The sequence below is a fragment of the Pleurodeles waltl genome, chromosome 6 (assembly GCF_031143425.1).
Source record: "Pleurodeles waltl isolate 20211129_DDA chromosome 6, aPleWal1.hap1.20221129, whole genome shotgun sequence".
Taxonomy (NCBI): domain Eukaryota; kingdom Metazoa; phylum Chordata; class Amphibia; order Caudata; family Salamandridae; genus Pleurodeles; species Pleurodeles waltl.
The window spans coordinates 871,760,697-871,776,840 of NC_090445.1; the positions used below are offsets into that span (position 1 = coordinate 871,760,697).

The window sequence follows — 16,144 nt, forward strand, 5'->3', positions numbered from 1 at the left end:
CATTGCCTAAACCCCTCAACAGGAAAGCCAATCGATCACTCAAAGGGGAACTGTTTCAACAGCAACAATTTATCTAAAGACAAAGTAGAAAAAATCCAGCTAAGTAGCATTGTTACCCACTCAATCTGACATACACACCTCAACCCACAGTGCAGTAGGCACTTGAGTGGACTTTTTTCAGCACTTTCCCCTCGAAGACCTGAATGACATACTCAACTAACTGTTCTTTACCTATGAAGATATCACTATCTTATCAGTCACAAAGGTTACAACACAGACTTTTTTTGTGCCCTGGGTTTAATTTGTATTACTGTGCCACCCACTGAAGAAGCCTTTTTAAATGTGCCTCAGGCCTGCCATTGCAGCCTGTGTGGGCAGTTTCAAACTGCTTTTCTGATCTGGCAGAATAAACCGTTTGCCAGGCAATTTGTTTAGGTTACCTCTGGGGTAGGCCTCAAACAGACCATAGGGCAGGGTGCAGTGTATTGAAAACGTTGGACATGCACTTTTAAGTTTTACATGTCCTTGTGGTGAAAAGCTCTCAGATTAGTTTTTTCACTACTGCAGTTCCTATCACTCCCATTGAATACCATAGGGTTACCCTAATACATTTAATACGTGATAACTTTCAATTAGGATATGGTAATTTATAGCCTTCTTTAATGGGAAAGTTGTTTTTAAGTCACAATTCTGAAAATACCACTTTGACAAAGTTGGCATTTTCTTGACCCAACTATTTGGTGCCTGCAGCTTGTATTTTGGGTCACATAACGAGGCGTAGCTGGCAGTTGGTATCTGTGTTATACTCCCAGGTAAGAGGCAAAGGGGGAGTGGATGTTGGCAGGATGGGACAACTTTGAATTGATTAGGAGGGCACAGCTGCCACCTACCACACTTGCCCATCACAAAGACTCAGCATCAGCACAGTCACAAATGTTTTGACACTAGCCTTATGTGCCCCAGACAAGCTGGGGCCAGGGCAGGGAAGGTGGAAGGTGGAAACCTGTAGAATCTTCTACTTCAAAGCTAGCACCAAGAATAAATAGTAGACCGTCAGATCTAACTCTTCAATACACCTCTAGACCTGTGGATACTACAGTAGAAGTATGTTGTTCTACTGCAGTAAGGACTACAAGACCTGCACCCTTCATACAGGCTCAAGTGACTTTAAGAGTCAGCTGACTGACCTCCTATTCTGAGCTACAGGGACATAAACTCCAGAGGTCTCCCTGCATCTTTACAGCTGACCTGCTGCAGAGACTTACACAGGACATACAACTGGACATGCATGAGCTCTGATAGCTTCTGATGGAGTGAGTTCCTCATCCCAAAAGGTGCCCCTAAGGTCCTGGACCCTTGGTGTGGCATCCGTCGAGCTCCGTCTCAAAGAAAAGGAGAAATCCTCATGTTTTGGGATAATTGTGACGTGAGTTGGCCTGTAGGCACCAATATCTTACTGCCCACACCACCCACCATTGAAAAGCTCTGATGAACCTGATTCTTCGTTCCGCAGTGACCACTGGCAAGGTGAGATCTGCATTTTGCACTACAGCATCGCCAGTCCTTGGTGACTGCCAACATGAATCTCCAGCACAGACAGTCTGTGCCACCAACAGGATCTTCCTGCTACAGCAATGAACATCTGTAACACTCACAAGGGGAACTCTCTGTGCTGAAATTGTGAAGGTAAGTCTTTCAGAGGGTGTAACCTGGTCTCTGTATCAGGCCCGCGGTCAGTCTGAACTTGTTGCTTTCACCTGGTCTCGCACGACCAGATAACCATGAGTGCTGCTTTGTGTTTTTTGGCACTTTGCTTACCTGAAATCTTTAAAAATTGCATTTATCATTCCTTGGTCTCAAATAATTCATTACATTTTACTCTATTTTTTCTAAATGGGTAAGGGATTTTTCTTGTGTTGTGCTTCCACTTTATTACTGTTTCAGTGCTTCATGAACACTTTACACATGGCCTCTAAGTTAAGTCTGACTGCTTTTGTGTTAAGCTACCAGAGGTTTGAGCACAGGTTAATTTGGGGTTTGCTTGCGTTTCACCCTGACACCCTGAATTATGGTTGCTGCTGGAGTATGCCCCCCAAGCCCCGCCCAACCAGTAACCCAATTTCCTACACACCAAGTGGTAAAAGAAGGGCTGATACTAAAGGGTCTATCTCTGTGTTCTTATCAACCCTTCTAACATACAGGTGGACGATCAACTAGTACACTTAAATATTTGGTAAAATCAGTCCAAATTTCCTTAAGGACCTGCTCGAGTCTCACAAGAACAGCAAACACCATTCACAGACACAGCCATTTAACAGTTCCTGTATTTTCAAATAAATTCTAGTCGGTGCGCGTGCATTTGTGTCACATGGAAACATCAACACCAATGTATTAAATTGACTTAATCAGTACATTATCTTGCCCTTCTAAAGATGGATATTATCCTGCTGAAACGTACAAATCTGTCTACACGTGTCCACCTGGAGCATCTGCTCTATCTTTAGGGTCGACGTAAAAGACAGGTACAATGTTTGCCCCCAACTTGAAAACACTGCAATTAGTTGCTTAAAAAATTGGTGAGCGATGACTGACAGCCTTTTGCTATGTCAAAAAATAAGGGTAATCATCATCATCAAACAGACTTTATTCGACTTTCAACAAGCCATAAAAGTATCAAATAATAGCACATTTAGTAATAAATATGTATAGGAAAAATTATAGATAAATAGGGAAGGTAATAAAACACATCCTTAATTCATTCAAGGACAGGTATATAAAACTTGGTAAATTTACATCAGTGCAAAATCGAGTTCCATTACAGTATTTTCTAGAGAGTGAGGAGTTTACCGGAGATTCCAGGTATTCAAGTAAAATTAGTTCAGTACACCCATAGACTTCCTTACAGAGTACTGTACATAAAAAGTTTGCTAAAATTCCACACATTTCAATAGAGGATAAAATCTGTAAGCTGAAATACGCGTCACGGCACTGACGCAAATTAGTCGATCTTAAAAAAGGCAATAAGAAACGTTTTCTTGGTATATCATAAAATTTACAAAAGAGGACCACATGCATTGTAGATTGGGGAGCTTTCGCATCACATGGACATGCTCTTAAAACTGTACTCCAGTCACTCATAATCGGAAAGGTTACTAGCCGATGGAAGATATTTAAGCGGAATCTTGTAAGAACAAATCGATGTCGGGGATTTACCACGCTTACTAGGTAAGGCTGGGCTGCATCCGTCGACAGAATTAGTTGGTTAGACATTACTGTAGATTCCACTTCCCATCTCTGTTCATCCAAGTGCTTCAATGTCAGAGCCCTCAATTCTCTCCTGGTTATTTTTTCCAGTGATTGTGGATTTTGGTAATAGGCTTCGCAGCCCATATTTTAAAAAAAGGTCATAATATATCTCAGCCAGGGAACTCTAAACGAGTGTGTTAGGTTCATGCAGTCGGATAGTATGGCCTTGTTTAATCCGGTATGCTCAGAGGTCCACACTTTATGCCATAATAATAGAGGCTGTATCTTAATTAAATCAATTACAAAGTGGACCCCTAGTTCCGAATGGCTAATATATGATGACGTGCTATTTGGTGCCATTAGCAGGTATCTGAGGAAGTCATTTTCCACCAACTGAATCGCATGGCAGTTGGTATACCCCCAGATACATGCTCCATAAGTGGCCGCCGGGATGCATTTGGCTTTGTAGATTTTTACCATGTTTGACGGGGAGATCCCCCCTAGTTTTTTGGAAAAGATCTTCAAGGCCGCCGTTGTTTTAATGATCTGATCTTTTTTTGTTTTCATGCAGTGTGCCCAAGTGGCCTGTTTATCGAACATTATGCCCAAATATGAGAAGGTGGGAGCTATCTTCACCTTGTCCTCGTGAATAGTGATTTTATAGGACTTGCTCAGCTTCCTGCCACAGTTCATTATGAACGTTTTCGAGCGATTGACTGTGAGGCCCAGTGCTGTCATGTAATTTATACAAGTGGTTAGGAGTTTCTGGAGGGCTAGCGGTGTCCTGGCCATGAGTACTGCATCGTCTGCGTAAAGGAGTGCAGGAACGGGGCGATTGCCTATTTGTGGAAAGTCTTTACATTTGCTTATCAATTCACTTTCTAAGTTGTTTATGTATAATGAAAATAGAAGTGGTGCGAGAACGCAGCCTTGACATACCCCTCTGTATAGGCCAAAAGACTTAGTGCATTCCCCTCTCATCCCGTACCTTACTCTTGCTCTGCACCCAGTATACAAATCCCTTATAAAATGGACTATTGTTGGTTCGACCCCCATACTTATTAGAATATCCCATAACTTTTCATGCAAAACACAGTCAAATGCTGAGGATAAATCTATAAAGGCCAGGTGCAAATTACCCTCTCTGGTCTTCGTATACTTCCCCACTAGGATAGTTAAATTCAGAGCCTGTTCCACTGTACCTAGTCCTGTGCGGAAGCCATACTGCACTGGGGATAGGATGTTATTTTCTTCCGCCCATATTTGGAGTCTATTTAGAATTATTCTCCCCGCTAATTTGGCTGATGTATCGAGGAGAGAAATTGGCCTATAACAGGCTGGGTTAAGGCGATCCCCCTTTTTGTATATGGGTATAATGATAGAATGACGCCATGTTGATGGTGGGCCTTGTGTGCAAATGGCCCTCAGTACCTGCATGAATAAAGGGCCCCATAAGTCGGTGTTAGCTTTATATAGGTCGATTGGAACACCATCGGGCCCTGGCGCTTTCCCGGCTTTGCTTGTGTTTATAGCTTCTACTACCTCCTCTAAGGTAAACTGAGGTGATACTGCTAGGTGTCGATCTTCCTCAAGGTCTGGGACTTTTAAAAGGTCCAGAGGAACTCTGTCATTAGGTTGACAGTATATCTTAGAAAAGTACATGATCCAGTCCTCTTCCGAAATTGCAATTTCCAATCTAGGGGTATTATTGTCGCCTAGAACGGGAGTATTTTCCAGAAGAGGGCATTGTCTTTCATCAGACTGGCTCTGTGTAAGTTGTCCCATGACTTCCCTCTCAAAGCGAGTTTCCTCTTTTTTATGGCTATCTTGTATGCCAGTCTACAGATACGTATTTCAGTCTGACATCTTATGGGGGCACTTAGGGCTTTTTTTAATCTTGTGTGCGCTTTCGTACAATCGTGGTCAAACCAGCCGGTTTCCCTTTTCTTACCCCCTGCCCCTCCTGTCCTAGTCGTGAGGGCTTCTTTTACGGCATAGGTTATCTGTTGGAAAGCACTTAGACATTCTCCTGGGGCCGTATCATCACTAAGGCAATCAAGGACCACTTGGGTATGTTCACGTAATATATCTTTTAATAATACCTGTGGGTCGGTCTGAGTCCATCTCAGTATATAACCATTACCCGGGGCTAGTACAATATCGTTTGCCATCATTACCTCTCCGGCTTTAGCCTGTGTGGCAGGAGTTAGTGAATGTTCCAGGCTTTGAGGGATATGGTCGCTTATTGCGATGTCGTGGATTATGTAATTGGTAAAATAGTGTACAAAATGTGTTGACATTAAAATATCATCGATAACTGTATTTGCACCCCTTCCATTAAAGGTTGGTTTAAACTGTAGTTCTTTGGAAGATAATTCATTTACAAGAGACAGATTATGTTTTTGGGCCACTGAATTCATTGCCTCTCCTTGAATGGTATGTGAAAAATGCGGTCCTATGCCGATGTCTTCGGTATCCCAACCACACACCTTTCCTGTGGGTTCCTTGCAAAGATGTACATTAAAGTCGCCCCCCCATATAATAAAAGTCTCGCGTCTATTGCTCGCACATATTTCCTCTAGCTCCTCACCCATCTCTGTTAAAATTTTGGGGACTTCTCTATGCGTTGCATTATTATAGAAGTTGATGAGTACTAGGTGCGTGTTCTGATCCAAATTGCACTCAATCATTTGATAATAGGTTTTTGTGATTTGCATTTTTGGGTTGTGTAGCCATGCCTTGTTTGAGATATATGTGCATAGGCCTCCCTTTGGCCTGCCGTGATTAGCCTGTACAGCTGGTGTATGAAATGTCTTGTACCCATTTATGTGGACTGGATTTAATGTCCAAGTCTCCTGAAGACAGATACAAGGAAAATCCCCAATGAAATTCACCCAAAGCTTGTTATTGATCTTATTAGTTAGGCCTGCCACATTCCAGTAAAGTATGGTTGTTTCCATATATTGATAGGGTTGGGGGTGCGCCTCCTCTATAGATGGTAAGAGTGGTACATCATCTTGAGTATAAATTATTGGAGGGAGTTGGTTTCCCTGATTCAAATGGATGTCTATGATGTTCCTATCAGGTACCATCTCGCGGAATACATCTCCCCTGTTCTCGTTAGGCCTTTCTTTATTTACATCCAGGGCAAATTCATATGGAAAATCTATCTTGTTCCTGGTTAGTCAATCCAAATCTTCTAGCGTTGTAAGAGGTTGAAATCTATTACTAAGAGGATTGGAGTCCGGGGTATTTAGACCTTGTTCATTTACGGATTGTAGATTCCTAACGTTACGCCCCGAGGATCTTGGATAGAAGAAACCCAAGGGTAGCAGTGAAATTCCTTGACAAGTGGCTTGTCTAGCACCTAATTTGTGGATGATACTATGCACCAAATCTGGGGTCTTGAATGAAAGAACCACACAGTCTCCTTACACTACTTTTTCCCTGTTTCCTATCCACTTGACTCTTCTTGCCATTTTTATATCATTGAAGAGGACCCCCACCCCCCCAGGACCCAAACGTGTTCCTATCCAATTCAGGGCCTTATTCCTCAATGCCGGCCACGTTTACTGGTGTTGATCACCTATAGGGGGAACATTTGTCAGGACCACAACGTATGGGGTTGCCTCCGGAGGAAGATGTAAAAGGTCACTTGGCATGTATGTAGACTTCGGGGGTCTTGTTTCAATATATTGAGACCTTCCTTTGTCTGTTCGTGGAATATTTGTCCTAATTAGTGAGGGAGTGTTGGGCAATGTGGTAACTTGTTTATGATTAGTAGTTGGTACTAGTGGAAATGATTGTGTACTGGTTAGAGGCTTGTGAATAGAGTGTATATGGCTAGTACTTGCTGATATGAATGGTACCTGTGGTTTAATCAAGAGCTTTGGGAACGAGTGTGGGTCATTAACCTTATCTGGAGGTATGGATTGGAAATTTCGCTCGAAATTCGAATTTGGCAATATTAGCTTGGGTTTTGTTTTAGGTCGTGTGAGGCCTCTGGGTGTGAAGACTTTATAAATCCTATGCCTGCCTCGACCTTGCACTCCACCACTTTTAAGCGTTCCAACAGGGAATCCAGTTTGGCCCCGAATGATGATTTCATGCTATTTATTAGGTCACAGAGGTTGGCTAGGAGAGATCGAGTCGTATCTACTGGTTTAATTGGAAGTTTCTTCCGAGATGACTTCTTTAAGGGCTTTCTATCGAGTGTGGGTACCGAATCATTCTTAAGAAATTTTTTAGGGGTGTTGTCTGCCTTCTCTGGCGCCGGCTTCCTTTGGCGTTTAGCTACAGGTGAAAGGTCATCTAATGAGAGAATTGAATCTGAGATATTTTGAATGCATCCATTTTTATCTGTTGCATCTCTGTTCAGTGCTTCATTATTACACCGTGTAGAATCATCAGTTATCACCACGTCCGTTGGAGATTGGGTGTTGTGTTCTTTGGTTGTCAGGATTTTCCCCTCTACGTTGGCAATTTGTTTATCTATCATACCCATAGCCCCTGAGATGTATTTCAATATGGAAGTACTATCTTTTAAGCTTGGGGGGTGACTCAATGTTGAGTGCTTCCTTTTCCCCATATTTTATGTGATGTCACTCTAAATCCGGTGTGAGAAAATTGGGATATTTATATATAAGGTAAGGTACGCTTAGTTAATTGTGTGCACCAAAATAGCACCACCCCAACTAAGATAATTAAACGAATTGGCAGAAAGTAAAATACAAGAAAAACACTTTGCCGACAGGTAGCAATCTGTTGGAATATAAAATTCGAATTTAAAAAAGAAAATAAAAGAAGGAAAAGATAAAAAGGATAAATTGTCAGTTGTTTGTCCCGCGTATGGTAGCTCCTAGGATGTTCCTGCACTTGGTGTCCCACCAGAGGCTGAAGGCGAATCCCAAGGTTTCCCAAAAAAAGCCACTGTCCGGGGCAGGATGGACAATAGTTCCTTTGTCTTCTCGATTCCGATTAGTATTTCTCTTTCCTTTATAACCAGGGGCCCTCAGAAAGCAGTTGAAAGAGGGGGGGCCCAGCCCAGCCTCTTCCTGGCAACGACGGGCAAGGACGGGCCCGCCCTTGGACCGGGCGCCGCCCGCGCGCGTCCCGCGTGGCGGGAGCGCGAAAAGGATCTAAAGGGCTCCTGCCCTTCAAACAAGTGTCCCCGGTTGCGGCTCGCTTCCCGCGACGGCGGGAGCGCGAAAAGGATTTAAAGGGCTCCTGCCCTTCAAACAAGTGTCCCCGGCTGCGGCGCGCTTCCCGCGACGGCGGGAGCGCGAAAAGGATTTAAAGGGCTCCTGCCCTTCAAACAAGTGTCCCCGGCTGCGGCGCGCTTCCCGCGACGGCGGGAGCGCGAAAAGGATTTAAAGGGCTCCTGCCCTTCAAACAAGTGTCCCCGGCTGCAACGCGCTTCCCGCGACGGCGGGAGCGCGAAAAGGATTTAAAGGACTCCTGCCCTTCAAACAAGTGTCCCCGGCTGCAACGCGCTTCCCCGCGGGGTAATCTTTCGTGGGAGATTATCTATCATAATAGGGATTAAGTCATAAAATTAGAAATACCATAATAATGAATAGAGAATGTTATTATGTGAGGGTTCCAGGCAGCGATGCGACAATCAATTTAAACTTAACGCCAACCTTGTGGAACGTCTGGTTGAAATTTGTAACCGTTTTTGAAGCCGACCTTGGTAGCCAAGAAAACGGGCTAATACTGTACAGGTGGTGTTTAAATCCAGTGGTATTGTTGAAAATGGTAAACGCAAAGAGTGCAGAGAAAGGAGGCTGGTCATTAATCTGAAAGTGAGAAAATGAACAGTATTTTTTGTGTCGATTGTAAATTTTAACACGTTCGTAAATATTTACTACATGTTTATATAGTCCCCGTGGTTCGAGTACAGTTTGTTTTCCGTTTTTTTTTTTATTTTTTATAATTGAAAGTGCTGTATCCCGAAGTCCGACTGGAACCGGAGGTGTATCAAATACCCATTTTGTATTTGATCATTTTTTATATTCAGGTTCCTGCTTTTGCACCATTTGAGCGGCTGTGCTGTGTGTGGGCTATGGAAAACAAGGATGTTTTTTACAACTACTGCGTGCACCTGTTTCGAACACTTGCATGCCTTCAAACATTTTTTACAAGGAAGTCAACTGCGTCACACAGACCGAACATTGAAAACTGTATATTCCGCTGTGAGTATCTTAAGGTTCATTCTAGGGTCAACCCGCCGCCCCCAGCCAGTAGCGTCAGTGTGGTTTGAGAGATTATCCGGAAAAGTTTTTTTAGTGTTAGAGATGATATTTTTTTCTCACATGTTATTATTTGCATCGATATTAACATTGTTTGCTGTATGCAATTTTTATTGCACGCTAAGTGGAAAAACGCTCTTCTCAACCGCTCACAGGGGACTACAGGAAGTCAGTCAAGGCACCTCCCATAGGCAGAGAAGCACTTTGTCAGTCACCGCATTAAAATTGATTTCATAGATTTCTTCCGTTTTAAACCTTCCCCTTGAAATATCTTACCGGAACATACGGTTGGCCGAGGATCCCCTGTAGGCGATGTTATTGAAAAAGACCTCAAGTTCTTGGTCATTGTCGAAGTCGGCCGCAATCACTGTGCGCACTGGTGAGGGCATGGAGAACTTCTGAGTGGCGATGTCCTGCGGAAGAGGGAAATCACACGCCTGGTTACAACCACCAAGAGTCAGCGAAAGAAGTAAACAAGCCCCAATATATCAGCTAGTACCTGTTGAAAATAGTCACTTTAAAGGCATGGCTTTCGGTGGTTTACTTACACTGTACTATGTTTCTGTGATAAGCCTGCTCTGCCCAGTTCATTTTCCCTAACATTTCGTATGCAGTACACTTATTTGAGAAACCACGTGCTCCCAGCAGCGCTCATTTGCATTCTTCTCAAGCGTTAAATACGAAACAAAATAATGTAGTGACATATCCTTTCCCAGTTCCCCTACAAAAGGAGCCTTGTCATGGAAAATGATCCTTTCTCGTAGATTATATATATATATAAATAAATATTACACACAGACACACACACACATATATATATATATATATATATATATACATACATACACACACACACACACTCACGGTATTGTATCCTAGGGCGGGGGCACGTGGCACCCTCTCCCTAAGAAGCACTGTATTCAAGTTGCCCAGTAGAAGGCATCAGCCAAAACGCGTAGACATTTTTGTTTGGAGACAGCGTTGAATTCACAACGAATTTGTAATAAGGCAGATGAATATTTATGGAAGAGACATCGTCCTCTCCTCAATTCTGATCAGTGATTGGTATTGTGCAGTCATTTGGTGAGTGGTTTCTCACCATTGTGGAGTGTGTGTATATATATATATATATATAAAAATATATATATACACATACACAAACACCCAGCACTGTATCCTAGGGGGCGGGGGCACATGACACCCTCTTCCTAAGATTCTTTTGGCCCTGGGGACCATATTCCTTGGGGCCCAGCACTGTATTCAAGGGGTAGGGCAAGAGCACCCCTCCACAGACTGCTTTCAGCAACAGGTATCTCACCCCATGGGTCCTTGCAAACTTTTCAGAGGGAGGGGGAACGTGCCCCCCCCACACCCATTTCAGCCCTGGGGACCTCACCCTCCAGTGTCATAATTAAGGGGAGGGAGGAATGTGGCCCCTCCCCAGGCTAATTTTGGCCCCCAAGACCCCAAACCCTGAGACCTGGCAATAGTAGGGGGAGCATACAGCCCCCATCTCCCTGGACCAAAATTTCATTTCATTCCCTGGGCCCATGCTGAAATTAGGGGTGGGGGGCAAGCAGCTCCCTTCCCCTCGCTGATTTCATCCTGGGCCCCATCCCCTGGAGCCTAGCACAGCAGCATTGGAGTCCGTGAGGGGAGCCGCAATGCCCTTGCGTCCCAAGCCAGCTTTCCACATCGAGTGGTAGCTGCCATTCCACCCACCCAGAGCGAGCAGCTAATAATGCTGCTCCATCTGTGCAGGAGCAATATTTAGGTATGTTTTCCTGCCCACTTCACTGCGGGCATGGAAACAAATTGAAAGTCTGCTCCCTCCGGGTAGGATCATTTTAAAGCTCCCACCTGCTGGGAGGGTACTTGGTGTTTGCTCACACAAAGCGAGAGCAAATACTGGTTTGCCAGCCCACACCGTAGCAGGCACGAAAACTATGTCTTGGGGGTGGGACCCTGGGACATAGTTGCTGGGACAGTCCTTGGGGGGAGCGACTGGGCCATTTGTGGCTCAGGGAAGAGAGGCTGTGTGGCCCCCGCACCATTTGCTGCATTTGTGGCCCAGGGGCCGGGCTCCATGGGGCCATTTCAGGCTCAGTGACGGGGTGGGCCGTGCTCCTGCCCCACCAATAAAAATTGTTTTTGTCCCCAGAAGTAGGCCTCCCAGGACTTATCTTAAAAAAATGAAGCCCAGCCACCATTTTTCCTTTTTTGTTTTTTTTAGACTCTCACAGGATCGTAGCATTTTTTTCCTTTTTAGCCCATCAGGCTCCCTCTGGCTTCCCCTCAATGGGGATGAGGAGGCCAGTGTATCCCTACCATGCCCCCATATATATTTTTTCCTCACACAGGGGTACTAATGGGACTAAGTCCCTGAGTCCCGTAATGACTGCAATCAGAAATGTTCTCATGTTGCTGACAGCCAATCAGAGAGCTCACTCTCGCAGGAGTCTCACTTCCACAGGGGCAAGATGTCCCAAGGGAAATAAAGCTCCCTGGACCAATCGGAACACTTTAAAAAAAAAAAAAAAAAATATTGGCGGTCCAGCAAAAGTCTTAGATCCTTGCAAGCATAACTGTATATTTTGGCAATTATGTTTGACCCCTAATTTCTCAAAAACTGAATGGATTTAAACCGAATCACAAAAAGCACAATCTGCAGACCAAGATCTAGCCTCCTGCCAAATGTGGTGTAGTACTGCTCAGCAGTTCTTGCTGTAGCCCTGCCTAAAGAAGTCTATGAAAAATGCGTGGAGATTTTACGTTTTGGGACCCCCACCCTTTTTCTCAGCCCCTGCTTGATGAATCACCTCAATACTTTCCAGGAAGGAGCAGAGGAGGATCATATTTGTTTGGAAAGTTTTGTGAAGATTCATCAGCTTGGGCACACACATACAATATAGTTTAGAGAGAGTTACATTGGCATGATAAAGCTGATATGTGCTGCTAGCCATATATAACTGAGCATACACATTAAACATACATTAGGTCAAATTCACAAACTTTTTTCCAAGTGTAAACGTGACTCACGCCACTAAGAAATTGTGAGTTAAGCATTCCTAAAGTTCTTGCAATGGGCAGATCTCCATTACACATTTGGCGTTGTTCTTGATGTGTTCACAATGCATGCAAAGTATGCATACATTGTGCATTTTAAACTCCATCTGGATTTGCACCAGGGACACTCAATGAAAGATAAATAATACCCACTAACTTTCAAGGCATTCATATGATATTGGAAAAGGATTTATCATAGTGGTGCACTTAAGTACACCCAAACTGGGATGAGTTGCAGGTGGTGAAGCTAGTGCACAAAGTGGTGCCAATATCTTGATTTTCACAGGACTTGTTTAGGAAGGGGTGCCATGAACCAGAATAACACTTATTTTAAGGAAATGAAACGTTAATAAATGAGTAATGGATTATGTTCTTAAATCTAGAAATATGCACACTTTCCACCCCGATTACAAGTCTGATGTGGTGGAATTACTGTATGGATTTCTGCTCTGCCTAGACCAATGTTCCCACACCCAGTAATTCCGATGCACAAAAATCACATGAGGCTTTGCTAACAATAGCAGCCAAGCCTTGTCCCCAAGCAAGGGACAGTTGCTTTGTAAAGGGGAGCTTTGGCCCCTCCAACCCCCCAGTAAAACAATTCTGTATTTCCTTCCCCTACCCTCCAGCCCCTCTCACTCCACCCATGTCCCACAGGGATGCCAGTGCTCCCATTTACCATATGTACAATGCAGGTAGTAAATAGAAGTCGGGAATTTGCATGGTGACTCCATGTCCACAGTTATTTCCCATTCCAAAGGGTCTACTTCCTGATAGGTGGAATTTCATGTGGAGATACCAACCAGGAATGATACAAGCTGCTGGGAATCTCTGCAGAAAATGATGCCTACCTAGTAATCAAGGCCCTATTGCTTTGAGAACATTCAAAAATTGCTTACATCTGTGAACACCGTGAAGCTATGCATAATGTGCACATGAATTCAAATGAATCTGCTAGTAAGTGTGTGAATGTATGAACAGCTGAATATTGTACATATACATATACACTAAGGTATGACATCATGTATATATACAATTATAGATGGGTAACAATGAATTATGGGGATGTTGTTCACCCAAGGGTTCTGAGTGACATTATATAGAAAACAAGAGTGACACTCGAGTGGTCTACAATATCACTCAGGACCCAGAGGTTAAAACCATCCCTGTAATTCATATTTTACCCCTCTATAATTTTATGTTATGTGTGGGCCATCAATGTCGTTTGCCCTTGATTTTAAGTGCTACGCAGTGGCAGAGGAGACATGGGAGAGCCATAAATAAGATGGCCACTATATTACGTATTCCTGTCGCAAAAGTAAAAAAAAAAAAAAAAAAAAAAAAAAGCCTTCCTTTGACTAACCCCAGCACCTTCCCTGCCTTCCTTCCCCGTCCAGCAGCTGTGCTTTCTGCTATTATTCAAAGCAGTCATGCAGACAGGGGCAGACTGACCTGAGAGCAATGAAGCAGTGTCAGATGGAATGGTCTGACAGATCCCTGGATGGGCAGGTTTGTTTTTTTTTTTTTTTTTTTTTTTTTTTTTTTTAGAGTTGTGAACCAGTTTTATGGCCAAAGGAGGTATTTGTTGCTCTTGATTTCGCTGATATAGTGCCTTTTTAGCTATATGCTTCACTAATAGGGGCCAATTTCATTTTGGTGCCAGGGTCAATTTTTTTGTCCCAGTCCTAACCTGCATGCAGAACTGTGCTGACAATCTCTCTGAGAGCTCTGACAGACAGGCTGTGCAGGCCATTATGACATAGCAACAGTTAGTAATGAGTTTTTTTATCAAGTGTTCTAGAACCTAAAAAACTATAGAGGTTCTCTAAGAAAGCCATGCAAAACATATAGAATTATAGGAACAATAAAAGTTAATTATGGGGATGTTTTTCACAAAGGGGTTCTGAGTGACATCAAAAAGACAACAAGAGCAAGAGTGATGTAACTCAGAAACCCGAGGTGAAAAACATCCCGTAATTCATTTTTTAACCAACTATAATTTTATGCCATGTATTGCCCCCCAAAATCATCTGCCGCGGATTCCTACTGCTACGCAGTGGCAAAGAGGAAATGAGGAAGCTATACATAACATGGTCTCTTATGTGTCCCTGTCGCAAAGGAAAAATAAATAAAAACTTGTCTGCCATCCTTGACCAACCCCCACCACTTTCCCTGCCTTCCTTCCCCCTCCTGCAGCAGTGCTCTCTGCTTTTACTGAAAACAGATAGCAGAGCTACGCTGACAGACTCGCAAAGAAACCTGTCAGCCTGGCCTGGAAGGTCTTTTTGATATAGCAACAGTGGGTAAAGTGTTTTCTTATCAACTTCAGCTACATCATAGCAATGAGTTATCAGATTTAAAAACAGAAATAATCATTAGCTGCTCGGTAGCAGAGCCATACATAACAAATGTTTTGTAAACAAGGTTGTGAATGACTAAATAAAGTGAAGGACTTTCAGAAACCGTTGGTAGGATGGCACAAAAAAGGGCCCCATTTGTTCAGTAGGTAATTTCAATTTACTTACAGATATCGAGTAATCGTAAAAGTTGAAGTCCCCTTAAGTCACTTAAACTCACAACATATCATGGTGTTTTGGCATTCCATTATCAATGCTTCAGAAAATGAACACACAAATTAATCCAGCAATCTTAATAGCTGCCACAGAATCTTAAAGCAGAATTTATTTCAAGTACATTTACTTGTCTGCCATCAACAAAACATGGACCAGCTTTACAAACGTTTTGAGATGGGTTTGTTGCACAAACTGTTTTGGTTGGATTTACTTTCCAGTGGAACTGGAATGCTGCCTGAAAGTAATGCAAAGCAGTGCAAAACACTGTTTTTTGTGGTACTCTGCATCAGGGGGGCATTCTATGTGTGGTACATGGGCAATCAAATGCAACAATTGATGGTTTTGGGCAAAACCAGGTCTACTAACAATAGTAGACAAAGTTTTGCACTAAACATTAATGCCACTTTGAAGTAGGCATTAAAAAGGAGAAATGCTTTTATTTCTTCTTACTTTTCCTACTTTTCAAGTGTGCTGCACTGTACGGCACGCATCCTAAGTGGGAAAAGTTTTAAAGTTAGTCTACGTATAGTGCTGTTTACTAGAAGGGTAGCGTTACAGTGCAAAACCTATGCTAGACTCACGCAGATGTTTTAACACTAAGGTACAATGATGTTTGGGTGGCACTAGGCAGCATGATTGTGCAGCAACGTTATGGCGAGAGCAGGATACAGCCATATCTCTGTAGATATGGCGCTTTTCTCCTCTCTCCCTTTCACGCAGCAACTTTGGTTGTTATGCTACCTTGTGGCAGTTTAGTAAATCTGGGCCCATGTTTCGTGTAGAAATACAAGATGCAAAGCAGTAGAATGCTAGCACCACAGAAATATCATATCTTCATGGCACAATCTGTCACTGTGTGAAAAAAGGCACCATATATCAAGTACGGCATAAAAAAATACTTTGGCTTTGAGGAAGGCATTCAAGCAGTACTGTTTTAGTGAATAGTCATTCAAAATCTATGGGCTGGAAAATAAAATGACACTAGAATTATTGGCAGCTAATACCAGG

The 16,144-nt window shown here is 43.2% G+C and overlaps 1 protein-coding gene across 2 annotated transcripts in view; it reads right to left on the reverse strand.

Moving 5' to 3' along the window:
- Positions 1–16,144, reverse strand: part of CRTAC1 (cartilage acidic protein 1) — a 1,353,390-nt gene that overhangs the window by 175,108 nt on the left and 1,162,138 nt on the right. For both annotated transcript variants that reach the window (XM_069239641.1, XM_069239640.1), the window contains exon 8: positions 9,774–9,910. In XM_069239641.1, the coding sequence (XP_069095742.1) occupies positions 9,774–9,910 (137 nt within the window). The remainder of the gene's footprint in view (positions 1–9,773; positions 9,911–16,144) is intronic.